Source organism: Struthio camelus, chromosome 2 (genome assembly GCF_040807025.1).
Source record: "Struthio camelus isolate bStrCam1 chromosome 2, bStrCam1.hap1, whole genome shotgun sequence".
In the NCBI taxonomy this organism is placed as follows: domain Eukaryota; kingdom Metazoa; phylum Chordata; class Aves; order Struthioniformes; family Struthionidae; genus Struthio; species Struthio camelus.
Window position 1 is genome coordinate 34,201,031 of NC_090943.1, and position 17,762 is coordinate 34,218,792.

At 36.9% G+C, this 17,762-nt stretch overlaps 1 protein-coding gene across 3 annotated transcripts; it reads right to left on the reverse strand.

Annotated features, from left to right (window-relative positions):
• Nucleotides 1–466: 466 nt before the first annotated feature.
• AGR3 (anterior gradient 3, protein disulphide isomerase family member) lies at nt 467–13,302 on the reverse strand. 3 transcript variants are annotated; one of them, XM_068933810.1, is made up of 9 exons: nt 13,241–13,302; nt 13,028–13,148; nt 10,394–10,579; nt 8,459–8,522; nt 7,103–7,155; nt 6,335–6,411; nt 6,005–6,068; nt 4,877–4,960; nt 467–4,111 (listed from the first exon to the last, which is right to left on the reverse strand). In XM_068933810.1, the coding sequence occupies exons 2-9, from the start codon at nt 13,140–13,142 to the stop codon at nt 4,062–4,064; spliced, it is 693 nt and encodes a 230-aa protein (XP_068789911.1). In that variant the 5' UTR covers nt 13,143–13,148; nt 13,241–13,302; the 3' UTR covers nt 467–4,061. The 3 variants fall into 3 exon arrangements, with proteins under 3 accessions (XP_068789911.1, XP_009679105.1, XP_068789912.1); XM_068933811.1 differs by lacking the exon at nt 13,241–13,302 and adding an exon at nt 11,902–11,957 and having other exon boundaries at nt 3,344–4,111; nt 10,394–10,538; nt 13,028–13,102; XM_009680810.2 differs by lacking the exon at nt 13,241–13,302 and having other exon boundaries at nt 2,588–4,111; nt 10,394–10,538; nt 13,028–13,162.
• Nucleotides 13,303–17,762: the final 4,460 nt, after the last annotated feature.

Below are 17,762 nucleotides of genomic sequence, written 5' to 3' on the forward strand. Positions count from 1 at the left end.
CTAAATATCTAGCTCCACCAAAAGGACAGGATCTGAATCTTTAAGACTCACAAAGATTCAGTCCTCTTTCTCAAGGCTGCAGCTGAGAACAGAATTCATCCTACTAATACATACAGAGATTTGAGAAGGGGGGGAAGAGGGTGAAAACACATTTTCTCACTTTGAAAAGTAGATCTCATCAAAGAAGAGTAATAGCTGTGCCTGTGGCATTTCTGGAAAGTGGCTGTTTTCTGCTTGGGTAGGAGGTGTCTCAAAGCTGTCAAACACTTCGGAAGAGGAGATTGCAGACGATACTGGTGGTATGTATTCTAGGTTACAGATACAACCAGCATTAATAGGACCTTTCACAGTCGATCCTGATTTTCTTCAAATGTTACAATGACAAGCATTGGAGTATAGATATAAAGACCAGCTTTCATGCCAGAGTGAAAAGCGATTGTCAATGTATTGATCTCACAATATGGTTATAGTGTAGTCTTGTTTATTTAACTCACATACATACACAGTGTATTTTCTATCTGCTGGCTCAATATCAAAAGCTCAAAATAGGGAAAAATAGCAGTAGACTTCTGGGCGCAGGGCTTTCATTACTTTTTTCCCCCCTAAAATACTAATAAGAGGTTATCCTTTTATTTTCTGTTATAGCATTGAGGTCAGTCAGGCTATGGAGTTTAGCATTATTGAGCCCAGGGAAATTCTGGACTGTGGTCCAGAGTCACCAGCCTTTTGAGATTCCAGATTTGTGGATTCTTGACAGTCGTCTCTGGTTATGAATCACAGAAAGCAGTGACATAAATGTAATCCCTAAGCACGCAAATGTTGGTATGTTCATTATTATTTTGTACAACTTCCAGGTCAAGCAAGTTGGCACACATCTGATCTCAACTCATAGTTGAGTAAAGCACAGGAGTTGTTGTTATAAGTATTATTGTTAGGATGTATTTGATCTCTGAGTATCTGGTTTTCTGACTTGACACCTTGCCTGCTGTAGCACGGATACTAAAAGAGAAGCATGTCAATACTATTCATTTTCATTTAAACCTGAAGTAGTCAAGGCAAATATCTTCAAGTGTGTATCTTATTTTAAGCTGAGTTAGCAATAGTCATCGGCGCTGAGAAATGAATAAACTTGATTTTGAGTCAGTGTGGGTAGGTAATATGCACTAGGTATCTCCAGAGAAACCAGAGCAAAGGCTATACATCTAGATTCCTCAGAACAGTACATTCCCTGAGAGCAACCACAGATACAAGATGTGGGTTGAGTTTGGTAACCTTATCTCAGAGCGACTCCAATGCGTCCTTGTATCTAGGAATAACTGCTACACGCTAGTTAGTAACAGCTGTGAAAGCGAACCCGCACCACCATAACCTCGGTAGTGTTTTAATTGTAAATGTAAAGGAAGACCTTGTTACTGTGAATGCTGTTGCTTTCAGCTGTGTGCTGTTCGGTTTAACACACAGGTCCTGTCTTCCATTCACTCAAAGTAGTGACTTGTATTTTTAGCTGAAAGCTAGATTGCTTTTAGCGAATTCCTTGTAAATCAGGCTAAATAAGCCCACTGAGGTGGGATTGCCGAGCTACGCTGGTGTAACACAAACTGTATCTGTGGCTTTCCGCTGTTATAGCAATGTAATAGCGTTCCAGTGTGAGAAAAACGTGCTCACGTTTTTGTGTGAGCACAAAAATGACATTATCCATGGCTTTGGGTTGTGTTGTGTATATTTACTTATTTGCCAGGAAAGAAGAACTAAAATATTCATCCAATCTATAATTCCAAAAGATCCCTTAGCACATTTTTCATGTTCATAAGTTTTTGCACGTATGAGGATGCCTTTCGCTTACTGAAAGGCTAATGGAGTATCTAACCGACTATGGTAATCTATGAGACTACAATCTTTTTAACATAGTCACCTTTACAATTAGTGGAATAGAAATAGTAGTAGTACGCCACTAAATAAGCTGCCAGGGACAAAGATGTAGTTACTAGAGCTGAAACAGAGGGCATTAGATTTGTTTTCCAGCTGCTTTCCAGATTTGAAACTAAGTTTTTGTTTCGTGTTGGAATGAAAGCATAGCCATGCAAATATTTCCACAAAAACAACATTCTCTCATATACCCCTCTGAAGCCTGAAACCTTAGTCATCTGCATTTTAAATAAGTGAAGCAGGCACTGGCTGATGGTATAACTGCCCCACATTTAATTTCCTGCCTGAGTTAGAGCAGAGATCATACCAAGCCAGTGTTTCCCATAACCTTGGCCAATGTGAATGTGAATGCATGAAGGAAAAAAACGCCTCTGTAAAATGATAACAAAATCACTTTTCACCTAGTCTTTTGGTAATATTTTGAATCTACCATACTTCAGCATTTCTTAATTCACTGTGCTTCTTTCTGAAGTGAAGTTTTCTCTTGACCTTACTCCAGAACTGCTGCCATGGCTCTCCTGTGCCAGCTCTGGCAGCTAGCTCACATCTCTTTCTCCCAAATGTCTCTGGCATGCTCTACAGGGGATGTTCCCACAGTTGGGGAAATGTTGCTAAATTTGAAGTAGATTATGGAAATAAATGAGTAGAGCTAAGCACAGTTCAAAGAAATGTGATTACCAGTTTAATTTTGCTTTTAGCATTTTCCTATAGGCTAAAAAAAAAGCTTTTAAACAGATTATGAAGACAATATACTATTAACGCTTAATGCAAGACATTTTTCTTTTAGTGAGCCTGTCACTTCTCTCCTGTCCATTAGAATATGCTCTTATACCCAAATTTTACACAGTTACAAAGACATCGATAGGCAAAAATATAACTCCTTCGTGACAAATTAATACTAGGTATTGTAAATTAGCAAAGCTGTCCTGCAGAGAGCCTTCCTTCATCTTTTATATTTGCATTTAGGCAGCGTCATGGGAAATGGCAGGTAATACAGAAAAACAACCGTGGTGCTTTGCCCCGGAACAGATGCACGTTTGCTCTTACTGTAGATCAATCGTTTGGTATCTTGCTCTCGTGAAAAAACATGTTGTCAGGATAACAATTTCACACTTCAATTGACTTAAACTTTTTACAATAAGTAGGTGTCTGCCCTTACTTACAGTGAGCCTAGGGAAATTTTGTGAAGCAGAGCTCGTACATGCAGATCCCCCACTATGTGATGCCTGGGCTGAGGACTTTACAGAAGAGGGAAAACCTGGGATGAAGTTCACATGCCTTAAGTGCCTTTTAAGTGAAAAAAAACTAGGACAAGCCTGTTCATTTTCCCCATACCAGATTTTGCAAGCATCGCTTGGCCTCGGGTGTGGAGTTCTAGGATTATCTCCTTCCATCTCTCTTACTTCACTGTATTTTTCTCATAGCAAAACTTTTATTTGCTATTTGATACCACAAGCTCAACATGAAATGTGTATTCTGTTTTCAGCTATCAGAAATGATAGTTGAAGAATGATACAGAAGAAAACTAAATGTGAAAAAGAGTCGCTCCTATATTTAAGCCTAGGTGACTGGGTTTTTTTCCTATATAAGCTACTCCAGGATTTATAGAGAGTGTTGTCCTGTATGATTTGCCAGCAAATTTATATTCCTTTAATGAGAAATAACCGAATAAAGATGAGGTACGCTAAAGATTTAGAAGCTTTATGCAATGGAAATAAAAATAAGAAGCTGAGATGTAGCTGCTAAACTTACACCATGATTACCAAATAGGCATGAAAAGAATTGGTTGTAGCTTTGAGCCAGTAGTCATAGGTGGCTTAACGAAGCCATAGTTGGCCTGATAAAGTACAGTTCAAAGTTGTTACATCTCATACCATCCCCTTCAGTTATTCAGGACACTAACTTCAAAGTGTTGAATAGGTTTCTCGTCTTGTTTTCTAGCGGGCACAGTACTTTTTCTGTTTGTTCTTCAAATTATACACGTAACTTTCTTATGAAATCTGGTATACCAAAGCTGCTTGGTAGGAGTTCAAAATGCTAGTAGAGACAAAAAAACTAACTAGGATATTTAAAAATGTCAGGTTTCCTGCTGCATCTTCACCTCGTAGAAGCTATAGTCATTTCACTGTTGCTGGTTACAATTCTGTCTGAATGAGGCGTAGTGCTTTCTTCATATTCTCTATTACTGGAAGAAAAATAAATAAGAACTCTAAACATGTACTTAAAGTGCATTTGTACAATTAAAAACTAGTTTGATTAGTAAATTGTTCACACTCAAATTAAATTATGGTCATATATTATATTTTAGAGTTTTATATGCTGAAAATTTTAGCATTGTTACTGAGGCAGGAGGTAAAAAGTTTCATGAACCAAAAAGTTTATTTTAAAGGGACTTGACAAGGCTCTTTTCAACACCATTACTTCTCAACAGCAAACCTGATAATCACATGTGAAGTGCATACTTGTGGGGAGATACTGCCTCGGTGTCAGATGGATGGTATAGAGTAAGGACTAGCTCAACCTGAAAAATCACATTCCTGTCTGGAATGTAGGTCTTAGGTGGTACCCAAGAAACCAGCAACATTTTTTCTCGGATTCTCTCCCACCCCTGGCTACTTATATTGCGCAGTTGGATACCTTTGAGCATAGTGACTTTCACTGTTCCCCCTGCATATTGTTTAGATCTTTGTCTTATAAATTGTCACCCATGTTCTTTCACCTTTACCTACCTGAATAGTTCCAATAAATTCAGTGGAATAATAGTTGTGCTCAAGTGCTTTGCTAGAACAAGTTAGACAGTTATAATTTATTGTAAATGCTCATGCATACCCTTCATTCATAAGTTTGAAAGAGGAACTATCTTAACTGATTCTTAAGCAGAAATGGGGATGCGGTATACCTGGCTGCTTATAACATTAAATGCAAAGGAACACAAAAAGGTGGCACTTACAGAATGGCATGTCTTGTGGTTCATAAGTGTAAAGCCGATTAGAATATCTTCCTGTGATATCAGCTCTTACTGTGAGAGATGGGTCTGGAAAAGTAACATATTAAATGTCAGGTTCCATTCTCATAATGGCTGTGGGTGGTGACTATGGCCTACTTTGACAGACCTGTTTCTGAGGTGTTCTGATTTAGTGAACAAGACAACTGTAAGACAATTACACTCTCTTCTACTAACTGCTCTTTACTTGGAGAAGTCCTGAACAATGGCTAATGTTCACTTTTACATATGCAACTATTTCTAAATGATAGATTCCACATACATTTCGTCTGTATTTAAAAAAAAATATCCTGTTTTACATGTTCTGGGATTACCTTGGGAGAGGCCAGTTCGACTGATGTACAAATAATGATGGTCATGCAATATTAATGCAAAATTAGCATGGCCCACCTAGAGCCTTCCCAACTAAAACTGTGTGATTCTTAATGTTTTCTTTGTGGCAGAAAGTTATTGTGAACATCTCACTCACCCAGTTCCCCTTCCAAGCTTGTTGCTAACCAATTGTCTGACTCCTGTCACTACACTGCTCTTTAAGGGTGGGTTTCATCTCACCTAAATTTGGTTGTCGCCATAGAACTAGTGAAAATAAATAAGCATTTTTGTGGCATGGTACATTACGTCTATTTCAGGAGTCAACTTTACAGTGAGATAGGTCGTTCCTTAGACTGTACCGACTATTGAATATCTCTGTGGTAAAGTCTACGCTGTAGACATCTACATTCAGTCAGATATCTGACAATTTTCAGTAAACAAAGTCTCATAACATAACTAGCAAGTAGCATAGAGCAGCAAAAGCTCAAATGCTTACAGATATATAAGCTTCTTATTCCCAAAGAAATCAGCAGGAATTAGATATCCTCCAGAACATGATCGTAGTGAACCACCTCAGGTTACAGGTAATGTCTGCAATGGACGGAGAACTAAAATCAGCTCTCCCAAGATCCAGATTAATTCCATAGTAGTGGGAAATTTTGATTTTTTTTCCCTCTCCTTCAAAATGATTCATTCTGAGGTCCTTACACTGGTATAGATGCAGAAATCTAGATTAAAAAGACCTATAAATATTATACATACCTACAAACATGATTCGAGGCACATATTGTCCATCAGGTGACAGGTTTTTATCCGTGGTTTCATGCTGACAGAGAAATTAAACCTGATTATTAAAGTATTTCTGGGAATTTTGCTGAAGTAGCATCACCTGTGAACAGTCTGATACTAGTGGACGAAGCCATAAGAGGCACCACCAGTGTGTGTTTACACATGCACATGTGCACACACATACATGCAACTGAAATATCAGAAGATGCTTAGCTAAAATGACAGGAAAAGAAAGACAAAAAAAAGTCACAAACACAGGTCAAAAAAAAAGATACCAGTCAAACCTCCCCAAACCCCTCATACCATGAGATTCAGCATAACGAAGTTATTTTGGGCCATTTCTTGTATCTCTTCATTTTCTGCAAAAGCTTTCTTCAGTGCTAGAAAAGACGTGATAATTTTGAAGTCCACCTCAGTCCCTGCCTCTTCTGCTTTTAGACACCACGTTGCCCTGAGGCTGACCACATTGTTAGTATCTATTGATTCACATTTGAAAGGAGATACTTCCTTCCAGGGCTCTATTACTGCTTTTTAGTTTTTTGACTCATGCCAATACAACCTCCCACCTATAAAAATGGAAATTCTGTTATTTATGATGCCTGTAGTTTCAACAGATACCATGTCTCAGCTTGACAAAAGTGTATTATTCTTGGAAAATTCATGTCAGATCAATTCCAGCAGTCTTGTCCTTGTCTCCTTCTCTAGTTACCAGATCAGGAGGATTGAACAATATTAAATCTGTTCAATGAGTCAGTAGTAAATTTGTGCCTCTTAATTCAAACTGCTGAGTGCTGCATCAGGGATAGTAGGACAGCAGCATAAGGGATTTTTCTTATTCTTTGTGGGGCAGGTTCATAGTGGAGTCTATATGAATAATAATAATTTATTATTAGCTATTCAACTACCTTTTCATTTACCTATTTCATTAAACCCTTTTGAGTAAGCACATATGTGACAAGGTAATCAGTTGTTTCAGAAAATTATTGTGACAGGACCTTGTAAGTATATAGGCATTTGCAGGTTTTTATAAAAATCTTCACAAAAATTTAAAGCTCAAAAAATTGAAATTACCTTGGCAGTATTGACAGTCTTCCAAATGATGAATGACCATCAGTGGCTTGTTACTTTATTAATAATAATAAAACATATTGTTAGATCATTTGACAAGTATGCAGATGACTAATTTTACTAGCAGACTAGAAAAGGCAAATAGTATTTCATCTTACGCTAACTCACAGTAAAATCATAGAGAGGTTCTGTGAAGAATTGCAAATATTTTTGAGCAAGGGAAAAGAACATAATTCTTTCATAAAATAAATAAGGAAATAGGGGTCCATTATCTAAATAGCATTTCTAGAATAAGAGGTTCTTCAAGAAAGAAACCACAGAGTCATAACCTGGTTAGTATGTAATCAAACTGTGGATGCTGAAGAGGTAATTAATATTTCTTAAGTGAGAAATTCTCTCTGTGATTAAATTCTATCTATATCTGTGATTAAGAAAACAAAACTAATCTTTACAAACCTGGAATAAAATCATTTTTATAAAATTGAATTCACAATCAAACACTTCCCATGAAGAATCTCTTTTTTTTAAACTTTCTTGAACAGATATACAATAAATTGATTTTTTCCATAAATAAAAAGTTTTATAAAGTATTGACATTTCATGTTTTGAATGTCAAAGCACAAGTAAAACAAATTTGTGCATTTTATCCTGCAATTTTTTCAACTACTGTTACTTTTCAGCAACCTAATGCTCAGTAGCAGATTCCTAGCCTTTTTCATATAGCGTCCATGAGATTAATTCTTTTTAAATTTTCTTTTAAAAATAATTTGCTTTCGATTTAACAATAGCCTTTACTACACTGTTGTGGTCTAAAATGAACTGTAATGGAGATTTAAATGAATATGATGTTATGAATCCTCAAATATGTTTTCAGCTGAATCCTAGAGAAAGATTCATTTGTAACTTTCTGTTCTACCGGGATGGTGGGTACATCATGCACATAATGTGTTGGGGAAAACGTTAGAGACAGAAGATCAACATGCAAGAGGAAATGCAACTGATTCTCCAGCTGCTGATTAAGGAAATAATCAGAGAAACATAATATCATCAAATTAGGTGCATTTGTTTTATTATAATATTCATTTATCATTGCTTATTCAAATAACTGCACTGCTATTATGACAGAGAAACAGTAGTATTAAAGTTAAACTTGCCTTACAGCCCAGGATATTGATTGCTTCAGAGTCACAAGACCCCTACAACTGCTTTTGTTTATATGCACAGAATCTGGTTTATTAAATTGGGTGGTTTGCAGATGAGCTGTAATGGGATTTGTTTGTTCTACTTCTTTACAGTACATTGAGGCACGAATATCTGACTAAAAACTTTGTATATTCAGGCTGTTTTGTATTCTCTTACCTTTTTTTAGCTTGATAAAGCCCTTCTTCATAAGTTTGCACCCAAGTAATATCATCTCCCCATCCTAGAAGTATAACAGAAGGATTAAGTAGTGACTAGATATATAACTCATAACAAATTATATTTTTGACATTTATCAATAGTCACACACAAATAGAAATTTTTTTTTTTTAGTCAAAGGTTCCCAGTCACCGTGGATATATTAATTCTTATGGTTACTGTACAAATTTTAAGAGCTATGTAAATTTAAATACAAAATCCAAAAAAAAAACAGGCTCAGATTTGCAGAAACTTCAGTATCTAAATCTCCTGAAAGATGAACTGGAAGACCCTGGGGTTTACTAGCTTATAAAAGTTATATCGTTATATAAAGTTATAAACTTATAAAATAAAAGTTATAAAATTAAATTATAAAATTGTATTTTCATATTATATTTTATATTATATTATATAAATATATATAAAATTATAAAAGTTATAAAATTAAAATATGAAAAGGCAAACAAGATCAACTGTAATATGTTTTATACATTACAGTTTTAAGACTAACTCCCGAGTCATGAATTTAAATCCCTGGAGTTGAAAGTACTCCATTTAATTAAATAATTTAATTCTAAAATGACTATTCAATAAAAAGCTCCACAGAAACAAAGTGCAAACAGGTCCTCAGCTTCATAGTTCATCCACAGCAGTGATACATGAATCTCAAAAGGCAAATAGCCCAGTTGGTTTCATGCCTTCAAATCCCAAAGATGTCAGCCCTTGCATAGTGGACTCCAGACTCCTGAGCAGTGTCGTTTTCTTTTGCTAAGTTATCAGATGAATTCCATGTTACAGGACACAAAAGCTTCTGGATCTGCACCAGGTTAAGGTTTCTTCTGTGTTGTCTGGACACTGCTTGGACCAGTCCTGATTATGCAGATTTAGTGTTAACCTTCTCATGGGGACAATTGCTTGTGACGCAGCTAGGTCTCCTCTTCTTTCAGGAGAGTGATTTTGATTACAGATTTACCTATCTGGTTGACGGGGAGATTCTGGCCTGTTGACCCACAAGTTCCTAGCCTTGGCTGAAATCAATTCCCCCTGGATAACCAAGCTCAGAAGAGGCTTTTGAGCCATACAGGGCTTTGCCTGCATTTTCTACTGGAAGAGCTCTTGGGAGGAGCTGTGGATGATGCCTGTGGGGTTTGGAAGCTCTACTCAGCTTGCAGAAGAGGTCAGGTAGGGAGAGGGAGATTCTTTAGTGGGAACAGGCTTATCTAAAATCCTTAAAAGAGAGGGAAAATGGAGAAGAAGAAAGGACCTCAGTAATCTATTCCTCTACTCATATTTCTAAAGATTCATCAGACAGAAATAACTTGAAATAGGGACTCTAGTTAACATCCAAGTTGAAAATTATGCACAACAATAAAATTCTTTAATGTGTAAATGAAAGTATTTGATGAAAAGCAAAAAAAAAAAAACTAAAAAAACTAAAAAAAAGCAGTTCAAACTGTTGTTCTTTGTAGAAATATGGATCTGTAGGAAAAACATTCCATAGAAACTGGAATTATGAAATTGAATTTTGGTACTTACAAGTTACCCTATGAAATTATATTTTAACAGATATATGTAAAAAAGATTTTTCACTAATAGTTTTACAAGTGCTGACCTGTTTGGGAGACTCAGTTTACATTATTTGCTTCTATGAGGTCACTGTGAGATATGTGAATTATGCAGGCTATATTAGGCCTTCAGCCATATTCTTCAGAACAAACCAAAGGAGTGAGAAGTCATGGAATAAGAAGATGCATGATTTAGAGCGCCCTCTAATACTAGAGAAACACAACTTATATATAAGTATATATATGCTTTCAGATATATTCTAAGTAAAAACTTTTGATGACCTATTCATTGGGATAAAAGGGTTAAGTACATAAAATAAAAATACAGGACCTCTTGACAGTGTTTGAGGTGCTCTTTTTTCCTTTTTGATTGCCATTGCAAGGTTGGAAGAAACTGCAATTAGTAGGAGAGACAAGGCCAATGTTGAATGCAGCATTATTTCTTTAAGAAGATCTCTTTCAATAGAGCAAGGAAACTGGAAAAAATGCAACAGCTTTAGTTGCCTGGATTCGTCACCTGTACAAAGTAAATCAACTTGTTAATGGCATTTTAACAATCTATACTACAGAGACAGTTTTGATTACTTCTGTAAATGGCCTCCTTTGAAGACAGTGCAAAATGGATTTATTTAAACTCTATATTATGCAATACTGATTCGAGCTGTCAAAAAAAAGCTGCAAGTAATGGTTCTCACTACAATAGATCGGGGAACAGAATTCATTTCAGTTTCATTTCTACTTAGTCAGAGTTTGATTATCATAAATGAGTACAATCGTATAACACTAAATCACGAATACAACAAGATAGTACTGCTAGTTGTTTGTTCTATTAGTTTTTTTAATTTCAGTAAAACATAACAGCATGTTTTTTTTTTTTTTATAGATAGTAGATTTTCTGGTCTAAAAGTTTCTCATGATATCCCCCTTAATAAAATAGGGAAACAGCAACAAAAAAACAACAAGTGTTTGCCTCCTGTTGTAATCCATGTTAGGGCAGTAAATTTCTCCAGAATATTGAAACTATCATTCAATTTTTAGCCTACGGTTCATGAACCAGAACATGAAGAGAGCCTGATAGATGTGAAATAAATATTCTGATTTCCAGGTGTTTCTCACAATGAAATGCGTAATATTTTTCCCATTCTTCATAGTATTTGTAAACTAATTTTCAGCTCAAGTCCTCCTTTAAGAAGCAATTCATCTGAGCTCCCAGGTATTTCAATATTCTGAAGTGATTTACTTCTCTTCATGACAAAGATCACTATAAGAAATGGAGTAACGTCTGGTCCTGACAAAAGTTAGAGCACTATAACCAAAGCTTGCAGGAGAGACGTTACCAAAAAAAAAAAAAAATCACATTTTAAAAATTCAATTAATTTCATCTAGGTCTTATGTCTTCCTGATACAGTCATCTTTAGGCATTAAAGTTATAGTGTTCAGGTTGGTTTGAACCTGCTGAACTAAGAAATACAATGTGCATAGCCCAGGATATCACCCAGTCACCTTGTTAGTTTTCTTCTTACAGGACATTCCAGTTTTCAGAGGTTGAGCTTTATCAGTTAATTGAGAAAGTTTTTTAACTTAAACATATCCCCCCAACCACACCCGCTTTAGCCTATATTGATAAAGAAAATTTAAAATTGGAATTTAGTAACAATATCCAGTATGGCATTACAGCCCCAAGCACTGTCAAAAGAAGATGCTTCATAATTCTTAGGGCAGACGGTCAGGAAAAGTGTAAAAGCTTTTATCCTTGCTTTAATGGATCCCTCTATGCCACTAAAATCAATTTTATTCATTCCTTTTTGGGTGAATAAATTCCAATGCCACTTTCAATACCTGGCAAACTCAATAAAGAAAGGTTTTCATTCAAGGGTTTGGAGGAAAATTTGCACCTTTAAAAGAAGGAGAAATTCTTTTTAAGTATCATCATAACAATTCCTTATTTCTGCAGAAATTTCTCTAGGTTTCTTAAAATAATAATACAATCACTATAATACTTTCCCTTTTCAGTCTCATCTACAATGGTTCCCCTTTCCCACCCTGTAGCATCACAACTCTAGAGTTGCTATTTGTTTCACATTTTCCTCCCTTAGGCTTCTATGTGTTAGCTATCATTGGCTTAGTTTTTAGAAAGAAGTCTCTTCTGGCACTTAATAAGTCTGCCTCTTAATTTAACAGTTTGAGATTATGGATGTTGAATGACAAAATGTGACATTTTCCAGTGTTTCATAAAGAGAAACTAAAATTTTTATGTTAGCTTGGGGACTGAAGATTTTTGGGATTAGAAATTTCATTTAAACTTTCAACATATTTGTGCAGACCACTAGCTTGATTCAGCAAAAGCCAATCACTACAAACTAGCATTATATTCTTGACAAATGAGTATTTGTAACTACTTTCTGTGAAGGTTAATAACTACGCTTAGTATCAGTTTACCTATCAAATATTAAAAATGACATCTAGCATTTATATCAACATCTTAAAACTCTATTTAAACATTAATAATTATGGCTCTGAAACCACATCAGATGCGTCACCATAAATCAAGTATGCAATGTGTAAATCACTCCTTTCTTTCATGATGAATATCTTTAAAAATCAAAGTGTAATTTTCTCCAAGTTACAGGATTATTTATCTTAAGCTTAAGTAATTGATCTTCATTCTATTGAAAGCCCACAGGCTTTCAGAAGGATAATTCATGGAGCCATAGCTGGGGGTGGTTTAAACTTAATATTCTGAATTTTTAATGTTTCATGATCCAATAGTTAGCTAATCGATTTAAAGAGAAAAAATGACAGCCAACACCCTAGAAACTGCCTCCATCTCCCTGTCAGAACAAACATTTTGCTAATTAATCTCTAAGCATCTATGATTTGTCCTTTTCTTATCACTAACACATTTATCTATCAACACTCTTTGGTATACTAAAAGATAAGCGGAGAATGAGAAATATTTGCTCACCAGGGCTCACCAGCTCTCCTGATTGCAGGTCCTTTTCCTGGTGGTTACTTGAAAACGATTGTGATTTAAACACAGGGCACCTGAGCTGCCCAGGTCTCTGCAGGAACAACAGCATATTCACCTGCCAAAACGAAAGGAACCTTTTTGCTGGAAACCAAACTCATCCGTTTCCACCCTCCCCCCTCCTTTTCTACCATCCCTCCAACTTTTTACTCTTGCGAATTCTCATGCTTGTGCACTGAATCCTTCATTTTCTCTTCATCTTGCCTTGTATCAGGTGTCTTGTATGAGGACTGAAAATAAATAGTGGCTTATGTGTGTCTGCTACTTCCCTCCTCAAATAAATCAAGTTTGGCTTGTGTCCAATGAAAAAAGAAACCACCAATGAAAGCTGGAACTGTAGGTGCTTTTGTTCCTAGTGAATGGCTGGGTTCACTGGTGCTTGAAGATTAGGTATGAAGCTAATAGGAAGACACAAGGGTTACTTTGTGTAGAGGAATGTAATTAAGAAATAAAGGTAACTTTTTCTGAGGGGGAATTTTTTTTTTAAGAATACGGTTTAAAGTATCTAATTATTGCTTCTGTAAGTTGTAGTTTAAAAATGATCTCATTCTCTGGATGTGATGTTTGATGTAATTTTGATCTCCTCTGAACAATAAAGAAAAGCCCTTTATTCACTGGCTTTGCATAAGGAAAGAATTAGCTGGGTTTTCCCCTCTTTGGATAGCTTTTGCACAGGAATCAGATGCAATCTTCTTTTGGTTCTTCCTCTCTCATGTATTTGTTTATAACGATTGTATGGGTACAGTTTTTCCTTCTCTTTGTGTGAAGTCTGTGTTCTTATGGATCCTTGATGCTTTTATCTGTTGTTGTTTGTTGTCGCTGATCTGTATAAGATTAATAATGTACAATTCTTGCATTATGTTTTTCACACCTATTCAAGAGACCTTTCAGCTTCATCTGTAAAATTTGAGCGTAGGATGTTTTCTTTCTAGGTGGTAGCTCTGGATTTTCTCCCTTACTCCTCCCTAATATTTGCTGCTACAACAAATCAACTCTTTTTGCACCAAAAAGTGTGAAATGTAGCTTTTGGAATTTTAATGCTGTGTTATCTTTAGCTTCTAATGGAGAATAGAAACTTGCATTTCCCGTTAAGAAAGTATATTAATTGTAGTTAAGCCCATAGTACTCTGAGCTCCTGGAAGGACTGAAGAGGAAAGAAATGCGGTTTGGTTGCAAAGGGATGGCAGATACACACTTAAATCAAATTGCTATATTGCATTTGCTCATCTAAATTTTGAGCAAATAAAAAAGATTGTCAAATCAAACAGGATTATTTAAAAAACAAACACTCATATATCTAGCTATGCATCCATCCATCCAAGCATTGTATCATCACATAAGAAGGACTGAAGTTTCTGTGGAATTTCTATTTCTCAACTAACTACGGATCATTTAACAATTAAAAAGATACATATTTTGCAGGAGGATTGAGATGTATTGCTGCCGAACACTGAGATACTGTGTTCTTCGTGCATAGGTTTCCTTTCTTATTGTTTTGAATAAGTGGGTAGCGATTCAATCAGGTAGATTAAAATTATTGTTGAGCTACCTGCAAATGCTTTTATTTGACAGGACAAGCACTCAGTAATTTGTCTTCTGTGATCCATTTTTGAAAATGAGGATTTCAGTCGGTGTCCATCTTGCCATGCAGAAGTTGATAGGCCTAATCAAACAGACCTTGTCAGGGTCTAATATTGGAGCAAAATGCAGGAAATACTCTGTAAAACCGTGCTAGGTGCCTTGTCTATACATATCGGTCACTGCATGTTCGGTGGGAGCTCGCCAGCTCTCTGCTTCCTCCCGCGTGTGTTCAGCACTCAGACCCGCACCGAGCGCGAGTGAGAGCTCGTAGCAGCAGTGGGGCCGGCAGCTCTGCTGCCTCACTTTTAGCTCACTGACCTGTGCGGCGGCAGGCACCAAATATTGTATCTCTGCGCTGAGCCCACATTTCTGTGCTCTGACTCAGGCTTTTATTCACTGCTAGCGCAGTCTCCAGGGTAACGCGGAAGGAAGGCGATTTCATTTTTCTCTTCCTTCCTAAAAGATGTGTTTTGGGTATGCAAGTTACCAGAGGTTAACTATACTTATTATATAGCTATCCAGATCAAAATTAGGAAATGTAAGAATTAGCAAAACATAGGAGTTAGGTCAGAAGAAGGCAGCAAATAAAGCATATGACGAGGATAACTTTTTAGAAAGAGAAAGATACTGGAGAATGACCAGAGTTTGGACTCAGTTGCCACTGCTTTCATGTGAGTCCAGCAGAGGCAGATATCGATACGTATCAGCTTACTTATGAAATGTGAAACTATCTTTTCAATTTTGCTTTGTGTAGTGCTGCACAAAAAAACCCTATGCTAATTCAGAGGGGAAAAAAAAAAAAGTCTGTTGTATCCTGTATCAGTTCTCTGATTTCATTCTCTGTGGCCTCCTTGAGTGTTTGCTTTGGCATAAAGTAGGGGATACCTTGGCATAAAGTAGGGGATACCTTGGCATAAAGAACAATAAACTGATGGGGTGGTAACAGGACCACCCCATGTGACTGTGGATGTCATTTATGCCTAAGTTTAAATTAAAGTGATCATGGACCACTTGCATAAGAGAAGCACAATTTAGGGTTCATATAAACTTTATTGAGCAAAAGGCCTACATGAAATACTATCTAGGTGAGGTGCACAAAATCTTTTGTGCCAAAAAGTAACACAATGGTGAAATCTCTTCAGACAGAAGAGCGAATCAGCAGACTGAAGCAGCTTGCCGAGGCCCACAGCACAAGTCAGTGACAGCCACCTGCAGTTCAAACACAAGAGTGGAGGATGCCGCTTACCGCTGCCAAAGGTCTAACCAGTCTTTTAGATCCATGGGCTATAGAGATTATTAGGGCTAGGTAGTCCAACATACTAAATGACTTTTCCAATATTTTTTGCATAGGTACAACTTGCTTAGATGATCTAGGCTCAAGAGTGTGAGGAGCTATTCTCCTCTGTGTCAGGTGAGTGGCAAACTGTGCGCTTTGTGGGCCACGAGCAAGAAGGCAGGCAACGTGGGGCTCGGTTGACAAAATAACCACGTCAAACTTCTTAACCTGTGGGAACTTACTTGTTTGAGCCCTTAAGGTGTGTATAAATCTGAATTCATTGAGTGCATAGTGTGAGAATTCGCAGTATAAGAATAAAAGACAAAAGACAGAAGCCAGCATGTAGGAAAATTTCTAGGGGAAAAGATCTTCCAGTGATACATCTTTGCTCTTTGTGCTTTGCCATGGCCTAGTGCTTCTCCTCACAAGGGTAATATAAAATCCGCTAAATTATAGCAGGCTTAGTAGAAGGAACCTCCATTATAAGGAAAAGAAAGTATATTTGATTCAAATTAAAATGAAAGTTTTCTTTTTTGCTTTTGACTGTTAAAAGTCTCCTTCTTCAGTAGTTGCACAATTGAAATACTCGTGTCTGGTACCTCCCCTCTGCTACTCCTGATCCTCTGAATCCCTTGGGGATTGGTCTTTTACTATGCTCTGGGGAAGATATGAAAAGGATGATGATATGAAGCACACCACTGATACAGTAGTAAGAAGGGGTATTAAGACACTTCAGAAAGCTGTTTTCTGTTCAAACATCTATGATTTTTACACTTTCTGTTGGGTCCATCAGCCAATTTATCTGAATTTTAAGCATTATAGCTCGAAAAGAAAGGGCAGAGCAGGCCTGGTGAAATGTTTCTGAAGAGATCTGATGCTGCATTTCTTCTCACCCAACTCAGTCATATTAAACTCTGACTGCATTTCTTTAGCAGACAAAAAGAAATGGTTTGACTCATTGTTTTGTAAGACCAGCAGTGTCAGTTTTCTCCTTTATAACAATGCAGACGAAAAAGCTTTGGGTTTAAAAAGAAAAGCCAAAGTGCATTAGCGTCGCTGATGGAGGAAAGAAAGGGCAATGAAGGATTCAGATTTCGATGACGAGTTATTCCTATGCAAAAGATTTTCTTTTCCTTTTCCATTGTGAATTGTTCCATAGTTGTTATAACATCAAGACGAGGGTGAATTTTTGATAGTGCTATTGCTTCTTTTAGCTCAGACCATACAGTACTGAAGGCTGGAAACTGAATGCCCCGTCCTGCTGAAGTCAGTGAGATTTTGAGCTTTTGCTTGCTTGGTGCCAAGATTTTCCCCTAGAATTTTAAAGACTACTAAGTGTGCTAGGCATTGACTTACAAGGGACTTTTGGGTAACCTGGAAATGTTGCAGTGCTGGGGGGGTCCAACTCTAACCTTAGAGGATTAATCCTGTTGCTATGGAAAGCTACATTCAGTGTATAATATGTGTTAATTATAGTCAGTCTTGGATTCATTGATACCCTGGAGTAGTATGAGATGTTCATTACAACCCACTGAAATAATATGGCCTATACAAGCCAGAAAGCTCCTCAAACCATGACCACCCCTCTCACATCCACCCTTAGGCAGGCAGAAACTGAGCCTGGTTGGTTAAACTTCCCACGGCAACAGCTCACTTGCCCAGGTGGAGTTTGGTTGTGGGCCCACATAAATGAACACAACCTTACGGGAAAGTCACAGTTAGAAAAGATGTCGAGTACAAAAGCATCATTTTTCAACACCCTTCACAGTGAACCATGGTGGAGGAACATCTCTCCTGCCTTGGAACACCAGTGAG